General features: G+C 49.2%; 2 protein-coding genes across 2 annotated transcripts in view; one reads left to right on the forward strand and one right to left on the reverse strand.

The window, feature by feature from the left end:
• LOC131208868 (uncharacterized) overlaps nucleotides 1-6,811 on the reverse strand; it is a 39,887-nt gene extending 33,076 nt beyond the window's left edge. Inside the window, exon 1 of the mRNA XM_058201781.1 lies at nucleotides 6,699-6,811. Within this exon, the coding sequence (XP_058057764.1) occupies nucleotides 6,699-6,811 (113 nt within the window). The remainder of the gene's footprint in view (nucleotides 1-6,698) is intronic.
• Nucleotides 6,812-12,000: 5,189 nt separating this feature from the next.
• Nucleotides 12,001-12,493, forward strand: LOC131212360 (uncharacterized). The gene is made up of 2 exons (XM_058206200.1): nucleotides 12,001-12,231; nucleotides 12,299-12,493. The coding sequence occupies exons 1-2, from the start codon at nucleotides 12,001-12,003 to the stop codon at nucleotides 12,491-12,493; spliced, it is 426 nt and encodes a 141-aa protein (XP_058062183.1).
• Nucleotides 12,494-16,342: the final 3,849 nt, after the last annotated feature.

The following is a 16,342-nucleotide window of genomic DNA, read 5'->3' on the forward strand; positions in this document are numbered from 1 at the left end:
ACACGACACAGCAGTGTGGCTTTCTTCACGAACGGACAGGGTGCTACAGATCCGCCAAAGCTCGAGTTGGTACGAGTGGCTTCCGGTAGGATTTTTGCTTCCGTAACAACGCTAAGACACATCCATTCATTTGCTTGAGAGGGTTGTGATGTAACACGGGGAAAGCCGGGTCTAACGATCTAAGACGCTGGTCAGCAGAGCCGCGAAACCCGGCGGCGGTAATCTTGGAATGTTGGACAGGGAAAATAAAACAGAACAGTTAACGACAAATTAATTCCATTACGTGGAATGAATGTATTGTCTTAATGAAGTACACCGCACGGCAATAACACGGAACGGAACACGGAATCATTGTGAAACACTAAGCTCACGGGTAGCGGGTAGTGGTGCAGGGGGAGCTATGACCATTTAATCTGGGGCAGGAAGTATTTCTGTTCATTAAATTGCTTTTCCAAACATCCGAACGAGCCTACTCGCATTGTGACCCGTGATTAGAGCCAAGCTAGAGTCCCACCCGATTTCTGCCTTAGCCGAACTACTTAGAAAAGAAAAATCTGATTCAATGAAGTAACACCATCTCGATAGGCAGCGCCTGTTAGCTTTGAGGTTGCAACGTGGACCTCTTGGCCTTTTCCGAATGCAAACCGCCGATTAGATAATGTTGTTTGGTCCGCCTTGGCTCGGCGAGGCCACTCGACCGAGATTGCAGTATTTATATTCATAGCCTAGAAGCGTCGCTCGTTGAAGATATAGAAATGGCACCAAATGACGAAAAAACAACCGGCCAAGAGGCGAGACTATTGCTCGTCCAGGAACCCTTTCTGACCCGCCTCGGCCCAACCCGGTTCGCAAAATGCAAATGTGATGAAAGTTTAATCTTCTTCGCCAGATTGAGTAACCATAAGTGCGCCCAGAATAGTACGGAACGGGGCGCGTCTCCGAGCCTTCGGTTTGCTGCCTAGACCTAGACGCCCGACCCGACGACGCCCGACGCGATGTGCGAGAAAACAACATAATAAACGTGTTTGCCTCGTGGGTGAAGCTCTGCGAAGCACTTTTTGTTTCGGTTGCTTGTTTTGATTATCCATCCCGCTACCGAGGACACTGCAATGAACAGGGGACCTCTGGGCCTCCAGATGGGGAGCCAGCCGGAATAAAAGTGTGGAGCCAGCAGAACTGGCCCACTGTTTTCCAGCTTTTTTCAAGCTATCTCTAGCCCCGGGCACCGCCCACCCATTGTTGGCCGCCGGAGCCCAGTTTTATGTTGCTTCCTTTTCAATTTAGTCCCACATTGGCGTTCCGCGACTGCGAGCCTCCCAGCTTGTGGGGAAGAATCCTAGCTTTAGAGAAACATTGGTAGGCAACATAGAAAAAGCTCGTAGAATGGCGCGAAAATGTGACATGTCAGAGGGGGCCAAATTGGACCATAAAACAAAACAGCGGGGCACGGCGTGTCGTTTAATAATGCAACTCGACAACATTGTGCGGCCTATCTGTTTCTATCTCGTTCTGGAACTACTGCTTCGGCCTTTCAGATGTAATTTAAGTTGTCTATCGATCGGCCCCGGGAGGAATTTTATTGGTTCCATAGCAGCACGGGAATGGTGTGAAGTCAAGAGTGAACCCCAAATCGAGGATAAAATCACACACCCAATGCTTCATGTGAAGAAAGTAGGTCCAAGAAACTTGGCCCCCCTTTAACGAGTGCTCCGAATCGATCGATGCTTCCCATTGACCGGATAAGAGCAGATCAAGCACCGAGGGTACCGAGGAATTCCCCGGTTCCGAGGAAGTAGTCTAGAGTTTCCCTCGAGTGAACCTCAAGTGGAAACACAATCGCAAGATGAGACAAGTTCTGTGCTGCACTCGAAAGGCAGTAGATTCCGGAACCCGCACGGTAAGCTGGTTCCGGAATCCATTTTTGCGACATTTCCGGCGCCACTCTCCGGCGGTACTAACTTCCGTTTGGGGAAGCACCAGAAAACTAAAGAAAATTCGACTCGACTCTGAAGGTTGCCACGGTTGTGCAGTGTAAAATTAATTTCTCTCCACTTCAACAACTCCGAACTCCGGAATTTCCTGGAGGTACAAAGTGGTTCATAAAGGAACACGCGGGTCGGACACGGTACCCCCAAAGCCGGTGCAATTCTCCGTGAGAACACTAGCGGAACATTAATTACCTTTGTGAAAATCAGTGGAACCACTCCGTGTTCCAAGTGGTGCGATAAAAATTTGCACACCTCATTTACGATTTGTACGGAGCGGTTCACCACTCCCGGCCCCGGCGGCTATCCTGTCTGAAGCAGGAGGAGCTTTCCACATGATTGACCCTCGTGACCGGGAGTCCTTTTTGTAATGCTAATCGTGGGAAATGGGAGCAACGGCAGCGTCCGTTGGGACTCTGTGTGTGGCGAGAGTCGATATTGTAAAATAATCATTGGAAAATCCGTGGCCAGGAGATGATGATGATGCTTAAACATATTTTAATGGGCCTCTGCTTGGTGGCAGCATTGGCCAGGGATTGGATCGGAGCACGATAAGAGTGGACTCAATTATTTATGCATTATTCGAATAATTTGTGGCACTTTTATGCAGATCTTTTCACCATTATCGGACCATTCATTTCATCATCAATGCCAAAGTATATTAAGTAGTAATTCATCATAATACCCAAATTGATAGCCTTCTTATCGCGAAATAGATAGCCCATTATTGCGGCTCGCTAAACATCAACATCAGCAAATTAAACTAAACGCGTACACATCGTAAAATTGTTTAGCGATTTGTAGCCACGTTCCATCCACGCCATCGGACCGTTTCCTGCGTGAGGCCAGCTGTGTCGGAAGTGGATGTTGTTTTATGCAAATCCGGTCCCAGTACACAGACGTCACTTTCGCACACCACCCGCGTCCCACCATCGCTATCGTTTATCGCTTTCGGTGTCTTCGACTTGCCGGTGCCTTCGGTTGAAGTGTCTTCAACACTCCATCCGGGATACCCGGCTTTCGATCGTGGCCGTGTCGCACCGCAGCGCTCGCTGGGTAAGTTTTTGTAGAACGGAAGATTAAGCGGAAAGTACTTTCCCCGTTTCGAGAGTCAATGGAGTGGAAAGCGTCGGGCCGAAAAAATATCAGCCAAACGAGCACTTTTGGCCGGAACCCGGGCTTTGGGTTGGCAATGTTTACGCTTCATAATTGAATCGGTGCTCAAGCAGCGTTTTGCGGTATCGTTTAAAGTTGACCCAAGACTGATGTCTGCAAAACTTTTCTTGTGACAACGCTCAACTCGTATGGCATAAAAAGTTTCTCTAATTAAAATGCTTCACGAACGCACTGCGGAATGGTTGAATCCGCACGGAACACTTGGCCTTCGCTTCAACGCAAGTCTGCCAAACCAGCGTGAGAGGCACGTACGCCACATAACCGTTCCGTGTTTCTGGAGTCAGCTAAAAAAGCTGTTCCCCACAAAACACGAAGCACCGATTCATGTGTCGCGCTATTAAGATCCTCGCTCAAGAGGACAGCTCGTGAAATTAAATTGTCTTCCGCGTGGCACCCCGGAAAAGGAACTGCCCGACCTCACTTTACGAGCTGGCGAGCGCCCTGGAAAGCGTGGATTAGGCGTTTGGCGGAAAATAGGTGTTGCCGAGCGCCACAAGCCATCTTTCGCAAATTTGCACAAGTAGCAACACCGGATCCGGGCACTCCGTGGACTCAACCCGGGGCTGGTTTCACGGTGCGATGAGCAACTGCTGGAGCAAACCCACCCGGATTTATTGCCCTGATCTCTGCGAAACGTCGGGTGTTTAGTTCAGTCATCCTCCCTCGGCGGAAGGCCAATCAAAAGAATCCTATTTCGCGAAGAAAAAAAAGGGAGAGAAAGGTCACATACAGTGCGATCTATTAGCGCACGGAACGAGACGCCACGCGCCGTTTGTCGCTCGTCTTTGGGTTCCCCCGAAAGACGCGAGCGGGCGATAAATTCACGTACGCCAGCCAAATTGGATGACACTTGAGCGGGAGAGCAAACATAGAAACAGTTTACCGTGTTCCCATGTTCCCGGTGGTTAGTCTGACAGCAGGCGGAAGCTCCAAGCAACATCCCCGAGAAACGTGGACAGCAGACCACGCAAGAAACGGTCCGCTTTCTGTCGCTCCGAACCGGTCCTGGCGTGTCCTTTCGCGAGCCACCTGACGGACGGCCGCGCAAGAAAGGTGGCCGAAAGGACACCGGAAAGAAGTGGCAAATCTAATTTTGCGTGAAGATCCTCCGGCATCTCTCTCTGTTGGTCGGCCGGGAACGCGTTAAGTACACAGCGCGTAGGCCCAAAATGCCATACGTGTGCCATGCTGGCCAGTGGGTCACGACCTTGCCGAGGGACCGACCGGTGGCGAACAGGATGTTTTCGCTCCGACACACCTCCCCTTCCGCGGGCCACGGTTATTTTTAGTCGCCTGTAACATGCTTTAGCACTTGCCTGACTCACCGGAGCTGCCGGAGGGGCACCAAACGGGAACGAGCCGGGAAGTGAGTTTCGTTGCCCGTTGCCCGGTTTTATTGACTACGTGTATAAAGGGCACCATTTGATTTGGGTTCGCCGAATTGGGGCGGAATGGGCTTTTGATTGTGCCCGTCGATTCCCGTGCACGGTGTGTCCTCAAATGCTCTTAGCAGGAGTTTTATGGCAGGTTAATTTTGATCGTTATCGTGGGCGACCACGTGGTCGGCCGTCTTTTATGATGGGAAGTCTCGGTCCAGCTTCGAGATGGATCGGTCGCAGACTGGTTCACTTACGCCGAGTGGCGCACGTACAGCAACAAGGCAAGAATGTAATAAAAAAGGATTTGGAACCGATGGACGATGTATCCGTGATTAAGACCTCACGATGAGCGTGTTGCGTGGTGCCCTTAACTAAATCGTCGCGAAGAAGTCTTCGCCAAGGTTGCGCGAGGAATGGAGTCTTAAGGAATCGATTGCTTCGGACCGAGGGAACCGATTTGACTGCGACAAGGCAGAGTGTGCGTGGAAGGAAAATATCGATTCTCCTTCGACTGGTCCTTCTGCCTGGTGTTAGCAGATTGAAACTAGTCCATCGTTCAAGGGCCCCCCCCCCCCCCACAGAAGGTCTTCCGGTCGGAAATGTCGATTCCTTTCCCGTTTAGTCCCCGTTTAATCACCTCTTCTCGATCTGTCCGCCTGTTTGGGCGGACCGGTCGGTCGAGAAGATGTATCGTGTTCACTGGTGGATCCTTACGACGGCAACCGAGGATATCCTTCAGCCGGGCCGCTCGGTCGGCGACAATAAAAATGATTCGAAAATCGTAAAGATAATTGATTTTTTCCCGGCATTTCCTTTCGTTCCTGTTTTTTTTTTGCTGCAGGATCTTGGAATCCTTTCCTATTTTCGTCTTTTATGGTACCGTAATTTAATGGCATTTTCGAAGGTATTCTCGAAGTAGTCGAACGTACCTCTGGAAGAGTGCACGGTTCGGAACATTAATCATCGCTTCACGCGTCTTTTTGCAGCAGAATGATTTAATTATTTATTTATGATGGTTTGTCTGCGCCGTAATGGAAAACAAATGGCGCGTAGGCAAATTGTCGGTGTTATGAAACGTGTCCTGTTGAAGTGTACTAAACCCGACCGGGGTTCCAATGAATCAAAACCTCCTCTCCTCTCTTTGAGCGGATTTCCCCGAAATCGGTCCGGCTAATGGATGAAAGATGTTGTTCTGATGCTCGCCGGTCCTCTGCCATCCATCGTTACCCATTTGCCAATGCTCCGCATCTCCGGCAGAACGGAAGCCGATCGGGAACCCCATGTGTTTTGCACGACGTAAACGGCCTGTTTGTAGTTGCCGTACACCACACGCAACGAAACCAACCCGTAATTCGTTTGGATTATACAAGCATCAAAACACAAACAATGTGAGCCCTTCGAGAATATCTTTCTGAGATCTCTGCTACAATAAACAGCCCGTGGCAAAAGGAAGGCCAACCTTATTTGCCTTCACACAAGTACGCCATCTTCTGGGAATAGACGAAACTCTTTCGGTCTCTTCGATCCGCGTGGATTGTACGACGCCCGATTTTGGGCATTTTGATGTGCGCACAGAGAATCTGTGACAAACAATGGAAAAATAAAACCTGAAGCAATACTACAAAAAGCACTGACAGTCAAGTTTTGTAAGGCACGAAGAAAGAGAGCATCCGAATATGTAAAATTCTTTGTACCAACTGTCTGTCGTGTGCGTTGTCTGAAGTGTTGTTCCATGGCAAACGCTTTCGGGTGCGTCGCTTCCGGGCACGGAAAGGGCACTCAAAAGGTGCATCGAAGCGACGGCGGAACAAACACATTAGAGCACCTACGAATATGCACGGGAAGGCTGTTTCTGGGCACGTGGTCAAGGAGAAGGGATTCAGTTCAGAGTTACGGCGCGGGACATACGGGGGCTAGAATGCTAGAGTACAGAGCCGTTCCCGGCGAGGGCAAATATTAAAGGATAAATAGAGGGACATACAACGAAAACACAAACTAAAAACTACGTCAAAAATTCCGGGTTCCACAAGCAACGCGTCCTTGGCACGGAGCGGAACAAAAAAGTCGGGCAAGTGGCGTACGGTAAGGAAAGTGTGCTGTTAGTTGCTGGTGCATTTAACGCTAGAGAAACCGGAAAGGCGGCGGTGGGTGGACTTACTGAAAACAGTGCAGACGGGTTCGGGGTCGAGCTGCCAGCGGCCGCCGTACTGCCGTAGTTGAACTGGGTCTGATAGCTACTGCTGGAGAGGATCTTCTTGTGTGCTGATGCATGGGCTCGATAGGCACTGACACTTAGTTTCATTGTGTATGACACGGGGCCACGGGGCGCTCACGGGCCGGAACGCCTTTCGAAAGGGAACAGACACCGACGCAAAACCACTGGACTGGACTGGACTGGACGGCCGCACCGTGTCCGCGCACACCACTGGACGGCGCACACTCACATCCTTTCCGGGAACGGTGGCCGGAACGGAATCGGAACAAGTCACAAGTTTTCGCATTAACTACCGGCGACTCCTTTTCTCTTAAGATTGCGCGAAGCAATTGAAACAGCACCTTAGCGGAGTCAGCACCTTGTTCTGGCCTCGGCACCGGTTCTCGCCACCACCGGGCTTCGCTGATTGCCGCATCCACCTGACGTCCGTTCTCAAGGTTGACGGTTGACACACTTGACACATCACACCGACACACTCCGCGTCAACACTCACGTCACCGTTGGCGGACCGGAAACAATGGCGGTGCACCAGCAGGGCCGTTCGCTGGAGGGCGCCCCAGGACATGCAGGCCCGTGAACCGGGAACGGTGTCACCGGCCTCGCACGGATACGAGCGGTGCCTCCGGTCGCCATTACGGCGTTGGCTTCAACTGACTTTTCTCACGCGTTCGTCGAGAGCCGCCGCTGGAGCCTGTGGATTCACCCGACGGGGTGTTATCGAGACCTGGGAAAAAGAGATAAGAGTAAGGGTCGATAAATGGATACGTTGACTTACGGCACATTATCTACGCTGGCGGCGGAAGACTAATAAATTGATCCGTCGCACAGCCAGATGGCCGCCCCCTGTTGTCGTGATTGAACAAATTAATAATAATTAACTGCACGGAAAGCCTCTCGGGGTCTCGGGTGTGCAAACACAATCCGTTATCTTGTTTAATGGAAGTCATATTTGTTCCTGTGCAAAGAAGGTTACCAGTTCAATTTGGAAAGAGGCCATATTTGGTAGAGGCTCATCGTCGCGCCTTTTATCGCCCGTCTGGAAGGTGATAATTATTTTCACTCATTACAATAAAATGTAGGAAAACTAAATTGACCCTAAATGCCTGGATTGCTTTACTAGTGTGTTCAATAAGTTCCACTTCGTAGTATCGATAACAAAGGGCACTGCTACGAGCTTAATTTCTGTTTGTTGTATTGGAACACTCTTCATATGAAAGTATGTGAAATTTCATTTCAATCGGTCAATTTTTTTTTACAAGCCGCGTCATTTAGTATCGACGCGTCATAGTATTTTTACAATGGAAAAAATCAAGTATCGTACAGCGATTGAATTTTTGTTTTTGGAAGATTTAAAAGCAATGAAAATTTATGAACGAATATTGAAAAAATATAAGGCCTCTTAAATTGGAGTCTCGTTGGATCAAGTCCATTGATGTTCATGGAGCCCATACTGAATAGTAAAGTGTATTTCAAATCATAAAAATGTGTGTTTCTTATGGAGGCTACGAACTTATTGAACAGTCTAGTATTGTCTTGGAATCTGTTGGACCAATCAGAGCTTGGTTGCTTGTCAACACTTTTCTCGTCCTTGTCGATGGAAAACCTAGATGACAGACTTAACCAAGTGTGTCAGATATCAAAAAGGTTTACATAGGGTTAACGGTTTATTTTCAATTTCTGCTAATTCTTTCGAAGGACTTTTGTTTCATATCAATACTTTGTTAAATACTCGCAGGTAATTATTGTTTGTTTGTCATGCACAAAGATTTACCGATTGTATTATTGCTTCATTACCCGACACGCCACGGAAGTACGCCTTGGCACCAGAAACCATCATCGATTAATGCCGGGTCCGGTCCCCCAAAATCCGAGCTCGTTTTAATCAGTTTAAGAACGATGGCTCACGAGAAGGACGGTGCAGCATAAATCAAGCATAAAGCTCCATGGATCCCACACCACGGTGTGGGCCACGAGGGCTCATAAATACTTGTTAAATCGTGACTGGGCGCAATAATTGGATAAAAAAGTGGCCGTTAATCGATAGCTTGCGTGTGCGCGCTTTATCGAACATTCTTGTGCGGGCGGTTCGTGTGAAGTTTTGGTGCCATTTTGCCGACATACATAGCAATGGCGGCGTAGGGAGCTTTGTCCCCTATTTTCCGGGACTCTCCGCCGACTAGCTACGTGGCAGAAGAGGCTCTAATGAAGGATTCCGTTGAGGCAGCTGTTTTGTAAGCGGGTCCCGACGACGACGACGACGACGACTATTCACGTTTTTGCCGTGCCGCTCGACCATCTTTTATTATCATCATCGTCGTCATCAGGATCGCCATTATGCGAGACAGATGCGAAACTTCAGCAAGATTGATGGCATGTGAGAGGTTTCGATGTTCGAGGGCGCCCTAGGATTAGGCCGTGGCCGGCCACTCACTTCGAGGAGCTTTCCAATTCTATGCTGTTGCCAGCGGCCAGCGTGAATCGAAACGATCATTAAACAGCATTGATAGCGGCTTGTTTCCGGGTGCGTAACATCTCCCGAACTCCCGAAGTGGCCACAAGCCACGCCTACGGTGGTTTTAATGTCTTGATTATGCAACGTTGTGAAGTAACACCGATCCAAGGTTCGGACAAAAAACGCTGCCGAAAAAAGCGATTACATTGATTACGAACATCACCCGGTGCCCGGTGCTTTTGTCGATCAGGTTTTATCCGGGGCCTCTGGGGCCACTCATCGCCCTCTAACCGTCGCCAGTTACGCCATCGATGAATAAGCGGTGCGTTTCACTTTTGATTGGCAGCAAAAGTGGCACGATGAAGTTCTGGGCTTGATGATGATGATTCATTGCTTTTGCGCGAAATTAATTATGCAAAACATGTTGACGGGCTCGGTTCAACAGTTTTGCAGAAGTGATGAATGATCGATGAATGACACCCTTAAAGTGTCACTTAATAATTCTACTTTGACACGCGCATTATCTGCAGCCGCACAATGATTGAGAAAACTGCCAAAGTAGGGGATGTGTTAGGGGAACAGTGCTATTGGCCTTCGTAGGCGGCCCAGTTCCATGCAGTAGCATTATGAGCCGCGCTTCCGCTAAACAACCCATCAATAAACGGGATTGATTTGCTGCCTCCCCATGTTTATTCATTTCGCATTAATTCACTTGCCCTATCCGTATCGGCGACAAACAACAACGTTATGTTGGCGGCAGTGCCAGGCGCCGGCGGCATCATGCTCATCATCCGCAAACCAAATAATATTTACCACCACTATCGGATCCTGCGGCCCACGGACACGCTTTCATCCATCTTTGCCAGCACACCCACGGGTCGGCCGGTTGAATAACTTTTCCCAAAACTTTTTTCTCCAAACGCTCCCACTGACCGGGTAAGATCTGCCCGCGAAAGTCCGCTGATCCCTGAGGTCCTGAAAACCACCCCTTCCGAAACGGATCGGACTCGGGCTTTTTATGTGTGCGTGCGTGTGCTTGTTTTATCATCCCATTTCCGGGTGGGTCCCTCCACACCCTACGACCCTCCGACCAGCTCGACTTCAACTGCCCCAGCGACGGTAGCCCGGTTCGGTCCGGTTGTCAGGTTCGATGCACTGTCCGGTCAACAACTTCGATGAAGGAGTTCCAAATCGAATTCGAAATGAAGCTACCCGCTCGGTGTCGGTGCCAACGGAATGAACCGGCAGCCAGAAAGTTTTTGTTTGGCTGATTCGATTCTCGTCCCTGTTTTTGTCTGCAGTCCGCCCAGGACGGTGAACAGGACAGTGGTTTGACAGCGGAGAGACAGTAATTTGTGTTGGTTCCGGAAGTCGACATGCGCATCCCGTTCGTTCGGGTTTTTGTGTCCGACGTTTACCGACATTCCATTCAGGCAGTGTCCATGTCCAGGAGGTGATTGATTCACTTGACTCGGGCGGTTGGTTTTGCGACCGAGCGCCCGACCTGACGAGCGGGGCCAGCAGTTACAGGTTACATTTTACAACTGGGACGGATTGGTTATTGGTTAAGTAAATCAATTGGTGGAGTTTGCATTGGAAACACTTCAAATCTTGCCATTGAGGGGCCGTTACTGCTCCATCGGTACTGGTTCGATTCCGGTCCGATGAGTTGCTTACCCGGTTCGAGGATCATTCATGCATTCGTGAACCGTACCGTGCCACTGCACCGATGCGTGACAAGTAAAAATACGACGTCGATACACCGTCGATAATCGCCCCGTCGAACTGTCCCGCTGTGGGTGAGCTACAAAAATAGCACAAGCCCCAAACTGCAGACACGTTTCACGGGTCTGCAACACAAGTTGGTAAGCTCACTCGTGCAGACACGACAAGCATCGAGTGTGGACTGCCTTCCGGTTGGAAAGGAGCACGGCTTCCGGCCACTTCCGACTCCGGACACGAGTCAATGGCTGGCAAATCAGTGGGCTGACGGTTCGGAACCGACCATTATTGGCTTTCTCCGCTCGGGCTCTCGGGCCAAAGGACGGAAATAAAATAATGGAGCAGATCTATCTGTATGGTTTCTTTGCCCGGTAGCAGAACCGGAAGTTGCATAATTATTTTTTGTATTTTCCCAGCACAACACTTGGTCACGGTGCTTTGTTGTGTTAAGATTTCGTAAATAAAAGTGTGTACGCGACAGCTGGCAAGGTAAATGGAATATGCGTTGAAGTACGATTTTCGGAACAATTTAATAAAACGACTACGCAAAGGACTGACCGGTATTTTGGGCAATCAAGCGGAGCATAATTGAGAAAACCTGCAAGGTGTTTAATTAAGAAACTTTTCACTGACCCGGGCGGCTGCTGCTGATTACCGCGAGGCAATCAGGCAATACACTTTTGTGACTTCGCAGCGATGTAATTGGTTTTTTTTTCTGGCACCGAAAATACGGACAGAAGAACGCGGAACTCGCCGTGTTGACACTCTGATGGACAGAAACAGGGTCGCGGGCATTGATCGAATGCAAATCAATGTTCGACCGGTTTGCGTGAGCCGACCGGAGTGATGCAGCCGACCCTTCTAAAAGTCGTGCAGTTCATTAACAGGTTCCGCAGTTCCACAATTAATGACACCAAAAAAAAACACAAACTAAATAGTTTGTTTACTGTTGCGAAGAACCTTTGCTGGCCATCGGCTCGGGGACTTTCTCTTCGAAGAGAGAGAATGTGCATGCAAAACTGGTCTCCGTGCGGGTATCTTGCGTGTCAGTCGATGGCAATCGATACTGCCATGTGGTCGAGCCGTTCGATGCTGGCGCTTATGTTGGGCTTAGTGCTGTCGCCGGTGTACCGTGGCGTCGCCGCCAGTGGGCGTCTGAACGATGAGTTTGTCTGGGGATTTCTTGACGACAGCAGCCAGCGCGTCTGCCACTCGCAGTCCGTCATCGTCCCGCCGACCTGGGAGGCATTTTTCGCGCTCTTTCGTCCGGTCACACGGCTGGTTACCTTCACGCCGCCAGGTGTAAGTAGCACGAGCGAGAGACGGTGCGAGACGTCTAATGACTTAATACAATTTGCGTTGCATTAAGATTGCATTACTGTGCTTCCAGCCGGGCCAGTCGGTGCGCTACATCCGTGTCTGGACCGATGCGCCGTGGTACCGGTTTCGTGCCGAGCTGGTGCTTGGTGGCGTCGGCACGAAGGCACCCATCCCGACGGTGATCCAGCTGAGCCGCCACTGGATGCTGTTTGCGAATGTCGTGATTTACTGCTCGACTTCCTAGCCTTAAAGCTGTTGGCCGTTTGCAAACCAGAGCAACGGGCTTAATAAACGTTCAACACCAGTTTGGACTTCTCGAGTTGTAGTTGTTTTAGAAATTTAGTTTTATGGGATTTTTTCCAATAGTTTCGCTTCGCCTCCTTAAAATTCTTCAAAGTGCGTTTTAGCATACCGAAGAACATAACGAACGTCAAGAAATCAATCAAGCTCCTGTACCTGTCCCGTTGGTAAAACAAAAGGAATTCGTTTGAGAAGCCGAACAAGGGCCATAAAGGGCTGAAAATCGGACTCTTTGGTTCTCGAAAGAAGAAAAAAGGGTCGAGCCATATAGCGGCGAAAGAATCTCAATAAGGAGAAATTTTTCAAATACTTCGCAAACGCTGGTTAGTGTCACGTGGCTGCACACAGCCACAGCTTCACCGGCCATCCGAAAATGTTCTTCGCCCGCCGGATCTCGGATCACGTCATGTCCCTGAGATCCCGGGGCTCAAAGTGACGTTTATTAAACTAATGGTCACGTGAAGAACGTGTAAAAGATGGGGTTACAAAGTTGTACAAAATTGGATCGATTTTTTCGAGACTCTCGAATTCGAAAGAGGGAGAAAGATAGAATTATAGAGCAAATAAAGCAAATCGGTATCCATAGTGCAGTTCCAATGTGTTACCATTAAATTTAATTTTACTTAAAAAATTAGGACAACGGTCAGCCGACATTGGAATTCAAAATTACATTAGACGGTTGACGAACGTGTTCTACAACCCACAACCCACAACAGCTTACAGGTCCGTCCGTTTCGCACACCGGGACACATCTCGTGAAAGGGATGCTCGTGACGAATGCCCACGCCCATCTAAATTCATTGTCCCAAAAGTTGGGCCCCGAACCCAGGGCTGCTCCGGTAAAGGCTCCGATTTGGATTACAAATTCTCAAATCACTCGGAAACCGGGACGCATTCCCTGCGTTTAGGTGGGTTAATAAAATTATCTTTTCCCTCCGGGGGCACAAAGGGTCCTTGAGGCCCTCGAAGACCTTCAGAAGGTTCGTCCGGATGTTTTCGCCCCAAACCTTAAAGCCGTTCCGGAGTCACTTCCTGCTACCGTTGCCCAAATGTATTTTGCGAACAACTTTAGTATTTTTTGCACAGAGTTTCCGAGTATCGCAAAGCGAAGGAGCACCCCGTACGTTGGTGGCCCTCTTCATAAACCTAAGGCAAAGTATTTTTTCTTGCTTGCTGCTTTATGGCCGCTCTTTAGCATGCCAAAAGGCTGCGATGTTGTAAAATTTGGGCATGTACATGTTCGTTGTTTGTCTTTTGCGCTCGACACGCCTCCGCTTTGGCCGTATTTCAGCCCAAAGCCACCGCAGATTTACTGAGCTTTGTTTTCGGGCCGGGCCGAGGGTAATCGATTCTGGATGGGAAGATAAATTAGGCCATCAGGCTACCTCCCCGGCCCGGTTTGGGTCCCTCGATTTCCCATCTGACCACACCATGCTGGGGTGCCCTGTTTTCGTCGCACAAGCCCCGTTTGACGGGGCAACAATAGCAAAGAAATGAAGCAAAGTACTAAATTTTAATCGTGAATTGTCCGCTATTGCATCATTCTTCGCTACGTAATATGCCCGTCATCGGAACCATGCCCGAACCGTCACGTGTTATTTATGTTTCGGGTCATGGGCCCCCGAATCGTTCTCCGATGGAATGGATGTGATGTCATATTTTATAACGGAATAATTTTGGCACATTTATCACGAGTCCCTGGCCCCCGGTTCACCCACAGTAAATACGCCGCCATCTCTTTGAAGCCATCATCCTCAGTCAACCAACGCACAAAAAGAGACGGAATTGAAACGAACTGGAAACAATGTACCACTCGCTTTGTGTACGAGCGGATTGCCAATTGTGGCGCGTGGAAAAACTTTTCACTTTTGTGTTTGATTTCTCCAGTTTTTATTTCCTCTTAAGATGGCTGCGTCACGCACATTCTGCCATTTCGACTGGGGCCATGTCAGAAGCATGGCACTGGAAACTGGGTCAAACGGTTGTTTGAACTTTCGAGCGGAAGCTGCTCGTGGGGTGGCATCACGAAGTTCACACCGTGGCTGCACGCATGTGTTGCTCCCGCTTGTGGTTTGGTGTAATGAAATTCGCGAAACGGTTACGTTGGCCGCGATGCTCTTCTTCGTGTCCTCGGCATCGCTAACTGCGTTCTGTTGTTCGGAATTAGGTCCTTTTAGGAGGGGAGTTCGCGGAATGCTGCGGGAGCCGCTTCGGAATGAACTTTCCAACGCACTTGGGTGGATTGTACATTTAATGCTTGTTTGCATAGTTAACTAGTTTCAACCCACGCATTTGCCGTGGGTTCTTCCTAATGATGTTTTATGGTACGGAATTCGGAGGACTTGTGATTTGGTCTGAATTAATCCCGGAGACCGCAAGCGGATTGCTGAATGGGAGTGGGATGATCACCATGCCCGAACTATTCGGATACTTCTGCCAAAAGCGCAATCATTACAGTGGAAAACCTACATTTCGGCAGATTAAAGTAAGCTCCTATTGAAAACCGGAATGCTTGGTTACGGCCTGTCAGCAGCCAGTTTTCGGGCAGCTCTACGACTCACCGAGAACCCACGGGACGCTTGCCAACTTGGTAACGTGAAGCCCGGGTTATGCTGTGGTTTCACACGAATTTGTATTCCCGTTGTTATGCGTTGCAATCCGGCCCCAAATGAGGAAGGGCCAGCATTCCGAAAATGCTGGCTCAATGCGTACGTTCCCGGCACTCGGGCCAAGCCTTTTCGATAATCTCGGCAACGGTAACGTTCATAACTCACAGCAAACGACCAGTGGCAAAGAAAGTCGTGTCGGAAAACTGCTTACCAAGGGGCAGTAAATTTGACCAACAGGAGGGAAGATGCATTCGTTTGCGTGAATGTTGCCAACGCTGTTTTACGTGCGTTCTTCAGCGGACAACAGCATTCGGCGCTGGCCAGGGCTGGATCACAAAGTTTGCTGATTTTTTTTTCGGCTAAAGCAGTTCTCACCTAGCGCACGTGTCGTCGGGCAGTCCAGCAGCAACATCAGCCGGACAGGATGATGCACGGTGTTTTGCAACAAAGTTGGTAAATTGCTGTTTCGTCGTTCAAGGTTAAAGGTAGCAGTTTTACGACTTTTCGAAGTTGCGGTGGCCGTTCGCCATTTGCATTTGTGCAGGCGTCCATGGCGTGTTTGTTTGCCGGCTAGTTCATGAGTGTACCGATCCGGCCTTAAGCCGGATACGGAGGCGACAATCTGTGGGCTAAGTGGAGTGCGATGCTGGCGCGCATTATTTGCCGCCCGACGCAAATTGCTGTGGTGTTAATAATATTTATACTCCAAGCACTAGTAACGCCACATTGTAGAGAAATGCTGCAGCTTCTTGTTCGTACACCTCCAGTACGGCTTTTAGGGAATTAATTTTAATCATGAAATGTGTTGACGTGCATCAAATTTACATGATAGTTTTGCAGTTCCCGAGAGGTTCGTATAAAGAAACGGCGGCCATTTTTTGGACTGTGTAGCGCAGGAAAAGCGAAAATGCGTTGACTATCATACGTCTCATATTTGAGGTCCACTATCGTGGAAAGAACTAGAAGCGCCGATTTAAGTTGAAAGTTCTAGTCAAGCCCGGACAAGGTTTAAATATTAAATGTGAATTAAAAAGTTGTGGATCTTTTGGTAGATTAACCTGAGCATTTAACAACACAACAAACTCGCCGATAACAAGGGGGTTTTTCAACCATTCTCACTGAGATGTTGCGCAGCAACTACTTGCCGTCGTCGGTTGGTTCGGCAAGTTGGGCATTGAATTAAA

The sequence above is a fragment of the Anopheles bellator genome, chromosome 2, assembly GCF_943735745.2.
Source record: "Anopheles bellator chromosome 2, idAnoBellAS_SP24_06.2, whole genome shotgun sequence".
Classification (NCBI taxonomy): domain Eukaryota; kingdom Metazoa; phylum Arthropoda; class Insecta; order Diptera; family Culicidae; genus Anopheles; species Anopheles bellator.

Bases quoted from the DNA above. Each gene is read 5' to 3' on its own strand.
- LOC131212360 (XM_058206200.1), top strand. From the start codon at position 12,001: ATGTGGTCGAGCCGTTCGATGCTGGCGCTTATGTTGGGCTTAGTGCTG. The intron at 12,232-12,298 runs GTAAGTAGCACG...CGTTGCATTAAG, and splicing joins TTACCTTCACGCCGCCAGGT to ATTGCATTACTGTGCTTCCA.